This window comes from Mustelus asterias, chromosome 12 (assembly GCF_964213995.1).
Source record: "Mustelus asterias chromosome 12, sMusAst1.hap1.1, whole genome shotgun sequence".
Lineage (NCBI taxonomy): Eukaryota > Metazoa > Chordata > Chondrichthyes > Carcharhiniformes > Triakidae > Mustelus > Mustelus asterias.
The window spans coordinates 12,588,824-12,607,970 of NC_135812.1; the positions used below are offsets into that span (position 1 = coordinate 12,588,824).

At 38.3% G+C, this 19,147-nt stretch overlaps 1 protein-coding gene across 1 annotated transcript in view; it reads left to right on the plus strand.

Annotated features, from left to right (window-relative positions):
• The window catches only part of pafah1b1a (platelet-activating factor acetylhydrolase 1b, regulatory subunit 1a), a 97,101-nt gene extending 83,957 nt beyond the window's left edge, over positions 1–13,144 (plus strand). Inside the window, exons 9-11 of the mRNA XM_078224757.1 lie at positions 802–903; positions 2,115–2,271; positions 8,749–13,144. Of these exons, the coding sequence (XP_078080883.1) occupies positions 802–903; positions 2,115–2,271; positions 8,749–8,822 (333 nt within the window). The 3' untranslated portion in view covers positions 8,823–13,144. The remainder of the gene's footprint in view (positions 1–801; positions 904–2,114; positions 2,272–8,748) is intronic.
• The last annotated feature ends 6,003 nt before the right edge of the window (positions 13,145–19,147 follow it).

The window sequence follows — 19,147 nt, forward strand, 5'->3', positions numbered from 1 at the left end:
CTGATCTGTGCATTGGCATCTTATGGATAGAGAAAGCATGTCGTTGTGGCTTCCACTGAGCTGAATTCTTTCTACTATCTGGACTCTCACTTAGAAGTTCACAGATGGTAGAATCACCTTTTGGTTTTAAGTTTTTGCTAGTTACATTTCTCAAATGTCTACTGTTTTTTGTCTTGAGTGCTTTAACTTCAGCAAATAATGATGGCACTAGCTATCATTGTGCATTCTGCATAATTTCATGCTGAATAAAAAATTTAAGACAGCAGTTTAGGTAAACTATTTGACTGAACCACCATTCAAAGATACTGGATTATTAGAACAATCAATTATTTGCCCAACAACTGATATCCTGTGTGAAATACAGTGAAGATTTTTAGATAATGCTTCTCATTTTTCTAACACTCATATCTGCTATATTAAAAAGAATTAGTGAAGTATGCAATCTATTCCCACGGTTGAGGTGAATACTTTCAGCCTGACTGTTTTTTTATTAAACAGTCATCTTGTATGATTTATTTTAAATGTTAATGTGCTTTACACAGTAGTTATCGAGATGACTTTGCTGTGTTACCAATATCTGCACCATCACGTGGACCTGTGTTTAACCAACTTGTTTGTCATGAACTAGCCTACTGCGACTTGTATCCAAATTAATGGTTAAAATTGTAATCTGGGAAATTAAAGCAAATGCAAATAACCAATAATATATTTTTTCAAACCAGTGTAGAAAATTATTTCTCTTCCTTTCAGTGGTGTACTTTAATATGCATTTTTAGCATCTTCAATTTCTGTTCCTTCCAGACTAAAAAGAGTGGCAAACCTGGACCTTTCCTTCTGTCAGGATCCAGAGACAAGACTATTAAGATGTGGGATATTAGCATTGGAATGTGCCTTATGACACTGGTGAGTGCATGTCACAAGCTGAAAAATATATTGGAGATAATTTAGAGTGTTTCAGTTGTCCTGGTCAGTTCTTTTACCAATGGCTCAGTTGGTCAATGCACTGAACCACATGGGCTGGGAGTAAGGTTAGACTCCAATTCAAGTATGAAAGAAGTAGCCGCCTAATTTTATTGCCGGGCTAGGGAAAGAGAGCAGTTGTCAGGATTCCACTCATACTGACCTCAATGCTAAGTATATGGTCAGATACAGAGTTCACATCAGTTTGGCTTTTAATTTTCTCTTATCATTGTTGAATAATCCAACAGAACTCATCCAGTCTTAACAGCATAATGTTGACTGCCTATTAATCTGTAACCAATTTTTTTGTAAATGCTATACTGCAAGTTCTGAATTTGTTACTTACATCATTGCCAATAAATTCAGCACATGTGCTACTTCCATTGATCCTGTAGAGTACGATGGTTAAATGAAATTGTACTTGAAATTCTTCCACTTATACCAACATTGTCTTCCAGCAGCATGTATAATTTGGGATGATGGTTTTCTTGATGTGTCCATTTACTAGCATTGAACTGTGGAAGCTCAAAGTCCGAGTTCCTCCAAAGCACTGCACTGTTTTGGGTGCACCAAGCAGAAATTATAGTTTCAGTAAGAATCTAAATCTATGATGCTCGATTTTGTATATCTGTTCGAATCAGATGTCCACCCTGTAGATTTATCAGTTTTTCGCTTTCAGGACTGTAAATATTTTATTTGATATGGCAACAGCAAGTAGCTGCCAAAATATATTTCGGGCATCAAAAAACTTAGTCACTGCCTTTTCACCAGAACTTCAGTCTTCACTACATGGTTCATTTGTACTGCCAACATCTTTGAAGCAAATACTTATAATCCTATTAAGAGTTTGTAGTAAGGAAGAATGGGATGTATTTTCCCAGTTTGAGCAATTATCTGCTCAAACTGGGAAAATAGTACCTTAAAAGCAAGTTGAATTTTCAAGGCTAAGATGTGCTTTGTGAGATGAAATTGCATTCATAGTGACAATGGAAATCAATAGCCCATACTATCTTAGATTGAAGGGAAAATGTTTCCAATTTGCAAAAGATAGAAAACAAATGCAATTTTAAAGTTTTCTTTGGGAAAATATGGTCTGAGCGCTGTTTTGGCATCCGAGTGGCAAACTCCTGCATGATGTGTTCTGTTAAATTTAGGTTGGCCATGATAACTGGGTACGTGGTACCCTGTTTCATCCTGGAGGAAAGTTTATTGTGAGCTGTGCCGATGACAAAACCATTAGAGTGTGGGACTACAAGAACAAACGGTGCATGAAGACCCTGAATGCACATGAACACTTTGTAACCTCTCTTGGTATGTATGTTTATAATAGCTTATGTCATTATTAGGGAGATAGTACTGTACTTTGTATTTCAATATAGATCGATTGGATTTGTAAAAAATGTTTCTAACCAACATGGTTTATTGGTACAAACTCTGTACTAGTTCAGATTAGAAGTGGTTACTTTATAAAGACAGCAAAATTGATTATCATTTCAAGTGCAATGTTCAGCTTGTCACTCATATTTTGGTTTACTACTTCATGGATGCTTTTAAGCAGATACATAATAGAGTTATCACTAAACTTATTTAACACTTCAGTTTAATTTATATGATAATTCCTCATCTTGAATACTTTCACTCATTATGATCTTGTAACCACCAAGCCTTCACCTTTAGTGTTACATAATAGAAGTACTATGTAGTATTTATAATATGGGACACTCAGTTCCGAAATATCCAGGAGGAATAAATGTGTGCCAAGCATTGGAATTGTGTTGCTCAAGTGAAGGAATATTGAGGTTCAGGACCAGCTAACTGCACTCTGCAAAGTATAAAGAAAGGAAACATTTCTGTGAATAACTTAGTAACCCACACACACACACATTGAAGCAGAAGGTCAGGAGTAAGTCACTGCCCACAAGTAAAGGAGACAACTGAGGAACTAGTACAGCAAGGTATAGTGATAAGCCGTGGTTCTGTAGCTTGAGTCTTGAATGGGTGTTGCCCTCCACGTGGTAAGGTTAGAAACACAGTGGTGCAACTGAAAAGAATTCCTGTAAAATATATGGCTATGTACTAAAATGTAGTGCAAGGCTTCAGGGATAGTAATCTCGATGACTTGTGCAGAATATGCCATCACAAATAAGAGATAAGATATATCACCATGCAAAATATATGGTTGGGTTAGCAAGAAATATGGGATAACGAGGAATATGATTATATTTGATTTTATGGGCAGCACAGTGGATTCAGTTCCAATCTTGGGTGACTGTGTGGAGTTTGCATGTTCTCCCTATGTCTGCGTGGGTTTCCTCTGGGTGCTCCCGTTTCCTCCCACAGCCCAGAGATGTGCAGGTTAGGCGGATTAACCATGCAAAATGTGTGGGCTAATGAGGATAGTGTGGGGGAGGAGAGCTTGAGTAAGATACTGTGTCAGAGAATCAGTGTGGACTCAATGGGCTGAATGGCCTCTTCTGCACTGTAGGGATTCTATAATGAAAGTATAATGGTTTTGCATGGTGATGCATAATATGAAGAAATCAGCTATTCCTTGTAAAGTTAAATACATAATAGCTGCAAGATCCCAGTGACGTGATAGACAGTGACCAAGGGATAACAGGCATACAAAATGATTTTGTCTCTGATGTGCTAAGCCGACCATGGGCCCACTCCCGAGTGCACCCAGTTGAAGTTGTGGTGAGCTGGGGCAAAAAAAATGCTAAAATATAAATTTGAAATAAGCTGGTGACTGTCGGCTGGAGAAGTTAAAGAAAGGACTGTATGATTGCTTTAGTAAAATATGTTCATGTTGTCAATATCCAAATGGAATAATCAGGAATTGAAATAGTACACAAGATACAAAAGTAGATGAATTACCAGTTTAAAAAGGCCACAGAGTTAATGCAGAAAAGTAATGTCTGTAAGGCATCCTGATAAAAGGGATAATGAAATATATAGTTAGATTTGGTTTAGTCATGAGAATTAGCAAGGATTTGAGTGGAGAATGTCTTGCCTCAAACGGCCTGACTTTATGATAATTGTATAGATGCTGTACAGTTTTCAGTTTCAGTAAGGCTCTCTACATTGTACCAGAAAGGTCATTTATCCACAAAATAGGAAAAAAGGGAAAAGAGGCAAGTTTTTGAGTTGAATTGAAAATTAAGCAAACCAGAGAAAGCAACAACTGGCTTTTAATGACTGCTGATCTGGCAAGGGCTCACAAGTGGAGTGCCATGCAAATTGATGTCATATAACTTGTTGGATCAGGGCCCTGTTCACCTTCTCTAATGCAAGTGTCTCATCACTGAGGTGCAATTCGATTACTTTGACCAAGTGGTTATTTATTATACATGAATCTCAGGCTATTTAATTATGGGATGCGTCAGAGCTAGCCTTGACCACGTGATGTCCACTCACGCATATGGAGGTTACTGGATTGCCATCAGGAGTGGAATTCTATCTGATATTTTCCTGTCCTTTGTGTGAGCTACTGTTTAAATATGTTGAGATTTGATGCCTATTTTACTTTCTCATGTAGGTTTATAAACTTGTATCTTGGTTTTTTTCATTAGCTTCATAATAAAACTTAATGAGCAATTTTAGTAACATTGTTTCATATGCTAATTCTGCTTTAATCTGCATTCTGAATATGTACTCGTTTAACCCTATCTTTCTCATTCTTTACTTTAATTACATATTACTGTCTGCTCCTCAGTAATTACAGATTTATTTGTTACAATAACCCCTTCACAGTTATGGGGAGATGGCACAGTGGTAATTTCACTGGATTAGTTATCCAGAAGACCAAGCTGATGCTGTGAGGTCATGAGTTCAAATCCCACAATGGTGGAAAATTCAAGTAATCAACATTAAAATATCTAGAATTGAAAGCTTGTCTCAGTAACGGTGGCCATCATTAATTGTTGTAAAAACCCACCTGGTTCACTGATGTCCTTCAGGAAGGGAAACCTCAAGTCATTTCCTGGCCTGACCTGCATGTGACTCTCGACCTATAGTAATGTGGTTTACTCTTAACTGGCCTCTGAGATAACCCAGGAAGCCACTCGGGTCAGAGGTAATTCGAAATGGACAACAAATACTGGCCTTACCAGCGACATCCATATCACATGAAAGAACTAAACAATAGAGGCTATGAAATGTTGGAATATGATTTTATTTTTTCTAGCTTTGTGGAGAGTTGGGTAAATTCAACAGTGATGCATAGTTGTGTTTAATATGAAGATTAAAACAAATAGCACAGCAAGTACTTTTGCCAGTGCAAATTTTAACTGTTAGCATAATGAACCAATTCTTTGAACTTAGACAGCATTTCCAAGTTAGGCATTCCCTTGTCCTTCCAGGACAGAATTAATTATTACACGTACTGCAGAAAGCCAATATCCCAAAACTGGTTTTCAAATTTACAACCTCAGCTTTTGTAACACACTATAGGTTAGATACATAGCAGTGGGGATAAAGATGGGACATGATGAGTGATGTGACCAGGGATGTGTTCTGGAGCCTGAACTTTCCTTCATATTTATTAATGATTTAGCTGATGGAACAAATTGGCACATTCATTTTGTCGCTGACCCTAAGTTAGGTGGGACAGTAAATAGTAAAAATGAGAGCAGGCAATTACAAAGGAACATGGGTAAAGGAGTGGGAAAAATTGTTGCAGATTATTTTGGACCTAAAAAATCAAAATGGATTATTTTCTAAATATTGAATAAATGTAGAGGAACAGAGATTTAGGGATCCACTACGCAATGGATGAATCCCAAATTCACCAGTTTCACTTGAACTCAGATGAAATATTTTTTTAAAGTCTTCCACTACGACAATCCTCCAAGGTTTCTGCACTGCCCCAATTCTGACCTTTTTGTACAGCCTGATTTTCATTGTTTCACCAATCACAGTTATCCATTCAGCTGCCAAGGCTCAATATCTTGCAGTTTCCACCCTCTGCTTCTGCATTTCTCGATCTCCCTTTCCTCCTTTAAGATGCTACTTAAAACCCAGCTTTTGGAGGTTTTGGTCACCTATCTGAATATCTCGTGAGTTAAGTATCTTGATGTTTTGCTAGTTTAAATATGCAATATAAATGCAGGTTCTTAAAGGGATTTGGTGCAGTAGACATTAGAAACTATTTCCTTTATTGTGGTGGTGAAGATCCAGGACTAAGCAATCCACTTGATTGGCACCCCGTGCACGACCTTAAACATTCAGTCCCTCTACCACTGATGCATAGCGGTAGCAGTGTGTACCATCTACAAGATGCATTGCAACAGCAATTCACCAAGGCTCCTTCATCAGCACCTTCCAAATCTGTCGTCACTACCACCCAAAAAGACAAGACCAGTGGTTGCATTGGAGCACCACCACCTGGAAGTTCTCCTCCAAGCCACTGACCTGACCTAGAACCATATCACAGTTCCTTCTGTCACTGGGTCAAAGTCCTGGAACAATAGTACCGTGGGTTTTCCTACAATATTTGGATTGCAGAACTTCAAGAAGGCGGCACACCATCACCTTCTCGAGGGCAATTAGGGATGGGCAATAAGTTCTGGCTTAGCCAGTGATGTTTCCATCCTGTAAATGAATAAATTGAAGAAAGTGAACTTGTTGATCTCAACGTATTGCTATTTAGCAATGTCTAATTTACCCTCTACGGTGGCACAGTGGTTGGGGCAGCACAGTGACACATTGGTGAGCACTGCTGCCTCACAGTGCCAGGGACCCAGGTTCAATTCTAGCCGTAGGTGACTGACTGGAGTTTACATGTTCTCCCCGTGTCTGCGTGGGTTTCCTCCAGTCCAAAGATGTGTGGGTTAGGTTGATTGGCCATTTTAAATTGCCCTTTAGTGTCAGGGTGATTGGCGGGGTAAATATGTGGGTTTACAGGGATAGGGCCTCGGTGGGATTGTTGTTGGTGCAGGCTCGAATGGCCTTCTGCACTGTAGGGATTCTAATTACTCTCAGATTTAAGAGCAACGGATGACAGCCCCAAAATAAAATTACCTGAACTTATTTATCGTATTCTTTTTAGAACATGTAATAAGTGTTGAGACTGAATATTTTGGCCAAGATGCACAATTACAATGCTTGCTCCAGTTAATATGTTTATATTTTTAACATATGGTTAAGGATTTATGTTATCAGATCTTTTGTTCAAAAGATTTTTGCCATTTGTGTATTGATGTAGTATTTGTATCATTTTGTAATAGTGTCCCAGTCAAATTAGGGAATGTTACGGTTGCATTTGGTTTCATATAATGCAGCTTGATTTGCTGTGATGGCTTTAATTTCAAAGTTTAAAAATATAAATTTCAGTAGGATATAGCTAAGATTTTATTAATAAGATCCATCATCTATCCATTATAAAGATAGAAATTTGTTGAGATGTTCCTGTAGGTGGTAGTACCATATGTGGTACTATATGTTTGTTCTCCCTGATTTGCTGTTTTTTTTATTAGGCAGGGGGTTATCATTATCTGATTTGGTATGGAGATGGTTGTGACAGCAACCAGATCTCAGTTCTTGTACCTCTGTAAGCCGTTCTATGTTGTATACGTGCTGACTGAGCCTCTGATCATTGTAATGTGATTGAAGTCTCATCTTATAGTTGTTCAAGGAAACAGCTTCTTAAGCCAGTCTAATAACATCTACAATGTTGTTAGATTTGGTTGAACCATTCATACTTCCTCTAATATCTCAGGGCTCCCTATCTCTCTTGTGTTCCCACATTTCTATTCCTAAAGCTACCTTTTAAACATTTTCTCTTATTTGTGGTGTCGTTTTCCTCAAAAGTTTGTCAAACCATAAAGCCCAGAACTGGAGATGTTCTCATAACTTGTGCATTCCAGGTTAAGGCAGTTCTTAATTTGCCCTATAACCCACCTCCATAGAAACTTTGGGATTTTCCAGCCCCATTACAGTGGATTCCACCACAATGCATGTAGCACTAATGTCCTTTAAGGAAGAAATCTGCCATCCTTACCTCGGGCTGGCTTAGATGTGACTCCAGATTGTTATACAATGTGATTGACTTTCAAAATGCCCCCAGGGATGGGCAGTAAATGCTGGCCAAGCCAGTAATGCCCACAGACATCCCATGAACGAATAGAAAAAAAAACAGCCAAAAATCCATTGACCTCAGATCCCGCTGGCAGGTGGGACCAGAAAATCTTGCTTTGTCTTTTTGAACTATTGGAATCATTGCTCCTCTTGCCTTCCTATATTCCCTCCTGAGTTCCAAATCTGCTATAGGGAGGCAATAGCCTTGTGGTATTGGACTAGTAATCCAGAGACCCAGGATAATGCTCTGGGGATCAGGATTCAAATTCCACCACAGCAGATGGTGAAATTTGAATGCAATATAATCTGGAGTTAAAAATCTAATAATGACATGAAACCATTGTCAGTTCTTGTAAGAATCCATTTAGTTCACTAATGCAATTTAGGGAAGGGATTCTGCCATCCTTACCTGATCTGGCCTACATGTGACTTCAGATCTACTTGTGATTCCAGTTGACATTTAATTGACCCTCAAGGGCAATAAAGGATGGACAATATATGCTGGTCCAGTCAGCAATGCCAACATCCCATAAAAGTTTTATAAATCTTGCACATTGCAGTTGAACTGGAGACCCATTGAATTAAGAAATACCATGTTTGACAACTCGTCTTTCAGTTGGTCAGTTTCATTTGGAAGGTGTCTTTTGAATAGTTTAGATATCAATGAATTGACTTTTTGGTGATTCTTTTAATCCTAATTTTCTTCCACAGATTTCCACAAGACGGGTCCATTTGTTGTCACTGGAAGTGTAGATCAAACGGTAAAGGTCTGGGAGTGCCGCTGATAGAAATGATCTTCTGGTTTTTTTCTCCTCCCCTTCTTTCCCTTTCCGAACAACCTAAAAAACCCCACCCCTCCGGATGCACTCAGTTACCATGGTTACCCATCAAGCTCTGTTTAATAACTATTGTCCTTTCATGTAAATTATTCTGGATGTAGATTGAGCTATTAAATGTTACACAAAAGTATTCATGCATGGTGAATCCGAATTGTATACTGTAAATTACATACGTTGTCTAGAAGTACCATAGGTAAAGAACAAGGGCTAGCATTGGTCATATTAGACCTGGAAAGCAGAAGTTGATTGGATAATTAGGGCACTGAATATGACTGAAATTATATCAACAGTTATCAGAAATGGTCTTTATTTTCTTCATCATTGTAGTCTAAAGCACAAACAATGTGTTGATTCTGCAATCCTTAAATCACTTTGTGTGGTACTAGGGTTCATTTGAGGAGTGTGTAGGTGTTATCCATAAATTATCTACCAATCTGTTAGCCCCTTATAAATGGTCACAACCAAGAATCCCGTGAACTCGGTTGCAATGGGTGAATTCTGAAGACCATTGTTAGATCTCCCACTCAGGCTGGGATTAACATTCACATTTTGAAGTTGGCTTTCACAATATGTAATAAATGAGACTATTTATCTTTCTAAATCTGCATGTCAAGCTCTCCAACCTTGAAATGCCGCAGTAATGATCAAATGTAAGGCCTAACAAGTGACTGCTGAAAAAACATTTGATCCCTGCAAAGATGATAGCTGCATACTATACTGAAAATCAAAAAGAACTGTCAGGTATGCATACTATCCAAGGATTGAAAGCACTTCAAACAGTACTATAATCTGAGCACTGATGAGTCTGTTTTAGTGCACACTGTTCACTGTTTAGTTATGGTCAGACAGTACATTAACCTCAAAACTGAAAATTCAAGTAGACACTTTAGCTTACTTTAAAAATAAAGTTGATACTTCTAATGACAAGCTTAGTAGCACCATTCCCCATAGTAGACACATTGCGTTCATATGTTTTCGAAAGATTTTAGTGGCAATTATTCACACCATGAAAAATCCACTAAATATGCAACACTTTTAACTAAGATACCCAGTCATTTTAAACTGAACATTTTTTTGTAAATGTCTAGAGAAACATGCTGAACGATTTTGTAGCAACTTAGTGCCATTTGTTTTAATAGCTGTTCTTTTATTTAAAACATATGAAAACCTTGTGCCTAATCCAGTCAGCGCATCCTGCTTGAAGCAGGAGCCACTTATGAAGGATATACGCTACGACTTGAAATATTTAAAAATCGTAATTTCTAGGATGGAATATTGTAAAAGATACCTTGTTAAAGGCTATTCACATCATCAATCAGTTCAAACGGTGCTTTAGGATAATGAATCATTAAAAAGCCCTTTGCTTTTTTTTTGTTGCAGTGAGATGTGCACCATGCTTTTTAATCTTGACTTTAAGCCAGTCCGATTTATAGACCGATCTTGAAATTATTTTGGCAACATTTCTGTTTTTTGATTTTGATTATTCTTTTTGCGCATGGCCCACAGCGCACGCACCCCTTCCCTGTCACCTCACCCCAATTCTCTCCCCATGGTACATATATAAAATGCCTTTGGTTGAAAACTTTTTGCTTGGGAGAAAAATAATGCATAGCTTATGAAGGAACCAGTGTCGATGGAAGAATAAAGTGCAACTTAAAATGTCACATCAGCACTAGGAATTGCATCAAGTTCTGCTTTGTCGTGTCCAATCAATGCAATTTCTTGTTCATTCTGGAGAGTGTGCAGTGATGTTTTGTGGATTCTGTGGCTGCCTGCCATTATAACTTCTGTAGTTCAATAGCAGTAACAGTAAAACAGCCAGATAATTCCAGTGTTCTGAATCTAAACAGAACATCAATTTTGGAAAGACCAATGTGCTCATTAGTGGGCAATTCACAGTAGCTGCTGTAAATTACATGCAGTGCATCACGTGTAATGTTTTAAACTGAGTAATGAATGCAGAATGGTAATTTATAACTGCATAGGGTTAAGTTCCTGGTTGCCAATCAAAATTCTAATGAAGTTGGCCTTGACAAGTGAGCTGCACTGTTCAGTTTGTATGTTTATGCTTTTATTTTGAACTTACATTTGTGACTCGCTCTTTCCTAAAATCCACAATGCATTGGTGCAGCCAAAGAAATCACAGTTTAGTAGCAATTCGAATGCAAAGCCTTTGTCAAGCAACTAACTGCAAATGTTTGATAAGAATCCTGTCTGCAACTGGTTTAGTGTTCCCATATCTAATATAAAGGGTGTTGCCTGGATTTCAAAAAAATCTGAAACCTGATAATTTGGACAGGAGTAACTGTTACCTACAAAATATCCTATTACCCTACAGAAGTTGATATGCCAAAAATTCTATTTCTCAGTACTTTCATGCCTTCTATTGCAGCTCAGGTTATTCTATGTATTCCACATTAAGCCTCATCGTAGACCTTTACAAGTTGAGATGTGGCATTTCATGTCTAAAACATCATGTAAAGTTTGTTTACTGGTATTTCTTCTGGCAAATAGATTTCAACTCTGGCAGTTGGATTTGATGTGGTTGTATTCTAGATTAAATATTTTAACAAAGGTGCCCATAACTATTACCACAAAACCAGGTTATTAAGTAAGCTTCCATTTCTCTCTTCCCTCCCTTGCTGAATAATACACCAATGTCAAATTGCACAATGCTCCCAAGATTCCAAGCGTTATTCAAAAGCCATTTTCCTGCTTTCAGAACTCTAAATATGCTCTTGCGTGCACCTGTAATGAGCAGCAAATGCTTATTACGGTCACTGCCTCGCGTGAAGCCTTACAATGAAAGCGAAGTCCAATCAACCAAGTGAAGTACAGGCAGCTTTATGGCACTGTGGCTGTGTTAAGTCAGAAACAGCCACATTTAGGTGTTTTTTTTTTTTGCTGGTAATTTTTGTTAAAAGCACTTTTCTGTCAAAATTAACATACTTGACTGACAATGGCACTCCTGTTGGATACTCTGCAACTCGAGAATGCTAGCACATGTATCAATTATAATTGAGTGGTACGGTATTAAAGCTTGTGGTGCTGTAAGGAAATTGAAACAGTAGTTGTGGTAGCTCAGCTTTGAAGTGTTTGCAACTATTTTAGCTTAAGTGTTGAAAAAATATTTTCTGAGCAAGTGATTTACCTTGAGGCCTAACAGAGCTACCCTCGTGTTCGATTTCGCACCAATCTAACATTATAGCCTGCTTACATGTGGAATACAGTTCATTCCTTTTAGGAGCATGTAGAATTTTTCAATAATAAAATTCACTGTCTTGACCAAAATTGCTTTTGCCTTTCCATTTTTTAATCCAAAAATGTGTACATAGGAAACAATTGTTTTAATGAGGAAACTGCTCTTAAATGGAGTAACCTGTAAACTCACTTGCTAAGTGAAACACATGAACCAAAATCATTTTAAACCCATTACACATTCCAGAAATGAGCCCTTAACAACCTATGTGCCCCATTCCAAATCGTTGGTGACTTTAATATAACCGCTTCAATATATATTGGTTGAAACCATCTAGCACGATTTGGCCTTTGTTGAAGTTGAAAAGAAAACTTGTATAGCATCTTGCACTTTAAAACAACAAAAACCGTCCTGCTTTCTTCAGTGCGTGTATAGTGTGACCAATGCTATGTCCAAGGCACTAAACAAACCTAGTAGCTAGCAAGTGTAAGGGGCTATGGAGCACTGTAGTTTTGAAAGCTTGGTTATAGACTCACCAAGCCCAGTCTACTGTCAGTACCCTGCTTCTCCTATTTGCCTCTTCCTCTTTTTGTGAATTGCCTGGTTCAAACTCTTCTTTAAATGGCCATTCCCACTGGAGCCATTTTTAACCCTTCAGACTCTGTTTTGTCAGCTATTTTACTGGCTGTTAATTGACCTTTGCCATTCCCACTGTATCATGTGATTGGCTGCTTTCTAGTCCTGCCTTTTCCCTCCAGTGTTCCTAAGGTGTTCCTGAAGACCAGTAGTGAACCTCCAAGTAGACGTTGTACTCATCACTGACACTATGGCAAGAAGTAATTTTACAAGCAGAAGCAAAGGGTGCAATTATAAGTACCAGGACTGTGAGAAGATAATTGAGCTATTGACACAGTACAAGCAATCAGTTAAGGAATGTATATACTGCTGTGTGTTTTACAGTAAGATTTGTTGCTATCAAACTGTGTAAAACAAGATTTATTCATGTTTTCTGCATATTAAAATCTTAATGTACCAATTGGTAAAGACTATTAAAATGCATACAAAACTGCTGTGTTTTTTCCTTCCTCTTTGTGATGGATTTTCTTTTACTAAATCCATTGTTTGAGTGTCTTGCACCATACTGATGCTTTTACATCACTGGTCAAGATGCCCATCCTGGAATTGTGCAGCTTTTTAAACAGGGCAGTGTTTGTTAATGAGAAATGAGACTGACCTTGGATTCTAATCCTGCAACAACAATGCTGTTCAAATTGGCAATGTCCACAGCATGTCCTTCCCTAGTGATGGATGTTTGGACTTGGAGGTCAGTGATTATGAATTTGTTTATATTCTGGTGTGCGTGCATGCTTGGGCTGCAACACTCTGCAGGTGTGTTAGAGAAGATGTAAGAGAAACAAACTGGTCATGTGTGTCACTACAATAAAATTGAGTTTTCAGGACATTAGTGCTGAAAATGAAGGAATTACTTTCTACCTCCCCTTGTCTTTTTTAAAGATTAATTCTTCCATTGATTATCAAGTTAATTCATAGCTAATGGACAATGTACAATTAGTTTAGAACCAGCCAAGAAATAATTGGTTATTCGTTTTAGTTTAAAAGTTAGTGATGCATAAAGATCAAATAACTTCTAGTAAATAAAACTACATCACAAGTACAAGGCATTAGGCAGGCAGACTCCATTGTTATAATTTTATTGCAAGTTCTCAATACGTGAAAGTTGGTTTTCTGTAAATGCTATATGCAGAATGACTACAAAAATTTACAGAACATTGTCATTTTTCCTGTCTTTTGACGAAATCAAAGAAGATCTGTCATGAATGGTCTAAATAGAGTTTGACTTTAAGTTCAAAAAGACTTGCCTTCTGATGAAAGAACTACAGTCATCATAAAAACATGCACTTTCATTGAATAGATGCAATGGAAAGAAGCTATGAATGGTAGAAATTTGGCATTATAACAGCTTGAAATATAACTTGCTCATCTATCTTGAAAAGGTTACACCTGAAGTTACCTGTTACTTTGCGATAACAGGTCTTGAGATCCACTCTTCAGTTTTCACTTTAGTTCCAATTTAAAATATTGTCAACATTCCAGTCTTTAAATTTTTTTGAAGAGTAAAAATGTTTGTGATCTCAAAGGACTATTTTTGCCAGTTGGTCATTGCTTGTAACTTCACTGGCTGAATAAACTTTAGCTACCAATGGATGAGCCAACAGTTGATGAACTTTTAAAGTAGTTTTCAATTTGAAGGGCATTGAAGGCTCCTTTGTTCAACACCGTACCCTCTTAAAAATGGTTCTGAAAAGAATTGTTCTGCTTCGTCGCATTTGTTCTTGTTGAAAACATGGTTAGTAAATGCTTTATTTTATCTTCCCAAGTATGGTATTTTAAAGATTCTTGCTTTAACCTGGGAAGTGGCAAAACCTAGTGTTTTCATTTCAGCAGAATCTTATGAAATCTGTATCTTTGATTTGAGGAATAAAGAAAAATGACTAATGGAAGAGGCACCTATTTAAACATACGCTGTAGCCTAGGACTGCTTTTGCTTCTTTACGCACTCTTCTCACACCAAGAGGATATGAAGAGACCCTCTCCACCTATGTTCACTGTTAGAACCAGTATCCTCTCCTCCAACCTTAGTCTTGCTGCTGTAGAGATAGCTGTTTTAGTGGCAGTCATTTGCAGAATGGTTTTGGCTGAATCTGTTTATCATGCTGTCAGCCAGGGTTACATGCGGGGCACAGGAATGGCAAGGAAAGAAGCATATTTTGCCAGTTGTCAGCTTAGTTCACTGAACTTCTGAGTCAAAGTTCTGGTTTTAAGCTTGAATGTATGAGTAGAGGGTATAATCAGATTTCATACAGAAAGTAGGAATGTAGCAGTGTTGTTGTCACCTTTCAAATAAGACATTGAACTATTGACTATCTGTTCAAGAAGCATTGGAAAGAGGGGAGGTTTCCCCACTGTCTTTTCCAGCAATTATCCACCAGCTAAGTCCACCTAAACATTATCTGCTTATCCATTACATTCTTGTTTCTGGGCTTGCTTTAGCAAATTTGTTCCCATGCTTAGCTACACAATTAGCGACTACACTTAAAAAAAAAGTAACAGTAAGAAGTCTCTCAACACCAGGTTAAAGTCCAACAGGTTTATTTGGTATCATGAGCGAGTGTTCCTTCATCAAGTGAGTGGAGCAGCACTCTGAAAGCTCGTGATACCAAATAAATCTGTTGGACTTTAACCTGGTGTTGTGAGACTCCTTACTGTGCCCACCCCAATCCAATGCCAGCATCTCCAGGTCTTAAAAAGTAATTAATAGGCTCAGAATATTTGGAACAGTTGGAATACTCACAAGATACTATGTAAATGAAACATTTAAACTTAATACGTTGCTCCTTATATTAATATGGAACATTTAAAACACAAAAAAAGCCCTGATCCAGGGTAGAAATGACCAAAAGCTTGGTCAAAAGTATATTAAAGGAGGGAAATGCTGCAAGGGAGAATGTATGACTTATAGGCTCTTGTTAGTAGTGAGATAAAGAAAACTGCACAAGAGGAATTGAATTTCTGGATGTACATAACGGTGCATGAGTTTGCAGAAATGGGATTGGGTAAAGCCATAGCTAAAGATCATGAGGTATTTAAAAGCTTCACGCATTGAAGTCTGCACAACAGTTTTAAGCTCTGAACCTTGCATGATGCACAAATGATGGTTAAGTAAATGTATAGCATAACTAAATCTAATAAAAGCAAAATATTGCAAATGCTCAATCTGGGAAAAAAAACTTTTTGTTTTTATAACTAAATTTATTCAATATTAAATGACAACTGTTAGACGGGGACTTTTTTCCAATAACTTCTAGTTGCCTTTTCCCCTCGGAAGTTTCATTTTTACAAATCTTTGTATGTTCATGAAGTATCTAACGGTTTCAACCATAGCCATGTCATTAATAAAGGTTATGAAGAGCCTGATTCCTGAAGGATTCCACTCATAACCAATCCCCTGTGGAACAATTTACATTAATACCCATCTTCTGTCAGAGTACAATTAATTCCTTATTCAAACCAAAATTAGGTCACCTGTGCCACATCTTTTAACTTGAGTAATTTTATGGCATGGTGCTTTATCGGAAGCACTTTGAGAATATGGTTCTGCAATGTCGACCTGACTATGTTTCAGTCTAATAATTTCTTCAAACATTTCAACCAAGCTGCTAAGATGTGGTCCCACATTTTCAGAGACTGGGCGGAGTCAACCTATCAATCCAATTGAAGTCCACTCCCATCTTTATGAACCTAGCCCTTTCAAAAACTGGCATTAATATTTTTGCCAACATTTACCTGGCTAATAAAATTGGAACATAATGATTACTCTCTTCCCTGGCATGGAAATCTGGTACTGCAACCAGGTCAATATTAAAATTGAATGAAGTAATTACACTTCTCACTTGCATGTTGTGTTGGGAAACAATTGTTTATGATGACTTCAAATCCTTCAGCTGTTTGACCCTCAATACTAGATACCTCACCGTTGAAACTATGAAGACCTGGGAAATTAAAATAATCTACTGATGTTTCCTGATTTTTTTTGTAATTTGTGCCCAAAATACAGCACAATGGGCCCATGAATTTGAGGCCCTTAATGAGTACTGAGGCGTTACCTCTGATAATGACCAAGGCAAGTAAATTTAGCAAACTTTGCAACAGGCAGCTAATATTGGAATAGAAGTAAGTCTTTGTGATGGTTCTGTATCTTAGCTCAGTAAAACAGGATGTTGAGGTTACATAGTCTGGTTCATTCTTTACCAAAAATAGAAATCCAAGATAATTTTATTTCTTCACTCACCTTAAATTCAAATAACTTCTGAAATCTTGCAAAGAAGTAATTGTATGTGTCGTTCTTGTACCAATGGCAAGTTTTTTGGTATTCTCAGTGTACAAGCCAATGCTTATACCTCAACCAACATCACATAGAATCATAGAAACCCTGCAGTGCAGAAGGAGCCATTCCACAATAATCCCACCCAGGCCCTATCCCCATAACCCCATGTATTTATCCTACTAATCCCCCTGACACAATGGAGCAATTTACCATGGCCAGTCCACCTAACCCACACATCGAAAGGTCATGAATGTAATCCAATCCATCACGCAAACCAGTCTCCCATCCATTGACTCTGTCTACACTTCCCGGCAAAGCAGCCAGCATAATTAAGGATAGCATGTACCCCGGACATTCTCTCTCACCTTTTTCCGTCGGGAAAAAGATACAAAAGTCTGAGGTCATGTACCAACCGACTCGAGAACAGCTTCCCTGCTGTGTCAGACTTTTGAATGGACTTGCCTTGCACCATGGCTATGACTGTAAATGTCATTTACAGTCTGCACTTTCTGGTTTCCTTCTCTATGAACGGTATATTTTGTTTGTATAGCGTGCAAGAAACAATACTTTTCACTGTAAATACATGTGACAATAATAAATCAAATCTTTGGACTGTGGGAGGAAACCAGAGTGGAGGAAACCCATGCAGACACGGGGAAAACATGCAACCTCCACACGATCACCCAAGGCCGCAATCGAACCCGCGTCCCTGGCGCTGTGAGACAGCAGTGCTAACCATGTGCCACCGTGCCGCCCCAGATTATAAACTCATTGGAATCCATGAAGTTATTGTCATAATTCTCTGTTAACATTTAAAAACTAACGTCAGCAACACTTTTTTATGTTTTATATACAGTCTAAATATATGGTTGCAGGCAGTGTTTGAGCCTGTGACTTTTTAAAAACTTCTTGCTCATGGGCTTAGAAGAAGTAGAGTGGGGAGAAGACTAGTGAACACTTGCAAAAATCATTTGGGCTGAATAGTTTCTGTGCTGTAAATTCTGTTGTATTTCATTGCTGTTTGTGGAAGTATGTAAATTGGGGCTGTCCAAATTCCCATCATGAGTGATTTTATTTCAAACATTGTTGCTTTGGTGTGGCCAGAGATCAGGAAAGATGCTATATATATGCAAGTCTGTCAGTCTTCGCGAGTGGTTAACACGGGAATGTGATAAGTGAATTGTGATGAAACACTTGCATTGTGTTTATCCCCTCTGATGGTCAAACACCAGTAATAATTGATCCTTTGACTCGCCAGAAGACAAGTTAGTTGAAAACATTTGCATTAATTGAGGCTGTATCTTTCTCAACATTTTATATCACTTTAAAGTAGGGAAAATCCCAAGATATTCCATAGGTATATCAATGGGAAGAGGATAGCCAGAGAAAGTAGGGCGCATTAGGGACGAAAGGGGCAATCTGTGTGGAGCCAGACGACATTGGTGGAGTGTTGAATGAATACTTCACATCCATCTTCACCCAGGAGAATAAGGACAAAGGTATAGAATTCAGGGAGAGGGACTGAGAGGTTCTTGAGTAAATTGACATGGGGAAGGATAAGGTATTGGAGGTGTTGGCAGCCTAAAAGTGGATAAGTCTGCAGGTCCGGATGAATTGTACCCTAGGCTGCTGTGGGAGGCAAGGGAGGAGATTGCAGGGGCTCTGACCACGAGGGATGTGGCAGATGACTGGAGAACAGCTAATGTGGTTCTGCTATTTAAGAAGGGTTGTAGTGATAAACCCAGGGAACTACAGACCAGTTAGTCTCATGTCAGTGGTAGGGAAACTATTGGAGAAACTTCTGAAGGAGCATCCATCTCCACTCGGGGAGGCAAAGCTTGATTAGGGATAGTCAGCATAGCTTCGCCAGAGGGAGGTCATGCCTAACAAATTTGTTTGAATGTTTTGAGGTGATGACCAGGTGTGTAGATGAGGATAGTGCAGTTGATGTAGTTTATATGGATTTCATCCAAGCCTTTGACAAGGTGTCACATTGGAGACTTGGAAAAAAGGTAAATTCAAATGGGATACAGGGTAATTTGATAAAGTGGATTCAAAATTGATTCAGTTGTAGGAGACAGAGGGTGGTGACAGAAGGCTGATTTAGTGACTGGGAGCCAGTGTCCAGTGGCATACCACAGGGATCTGTGTTGGGCCCCCTATTTG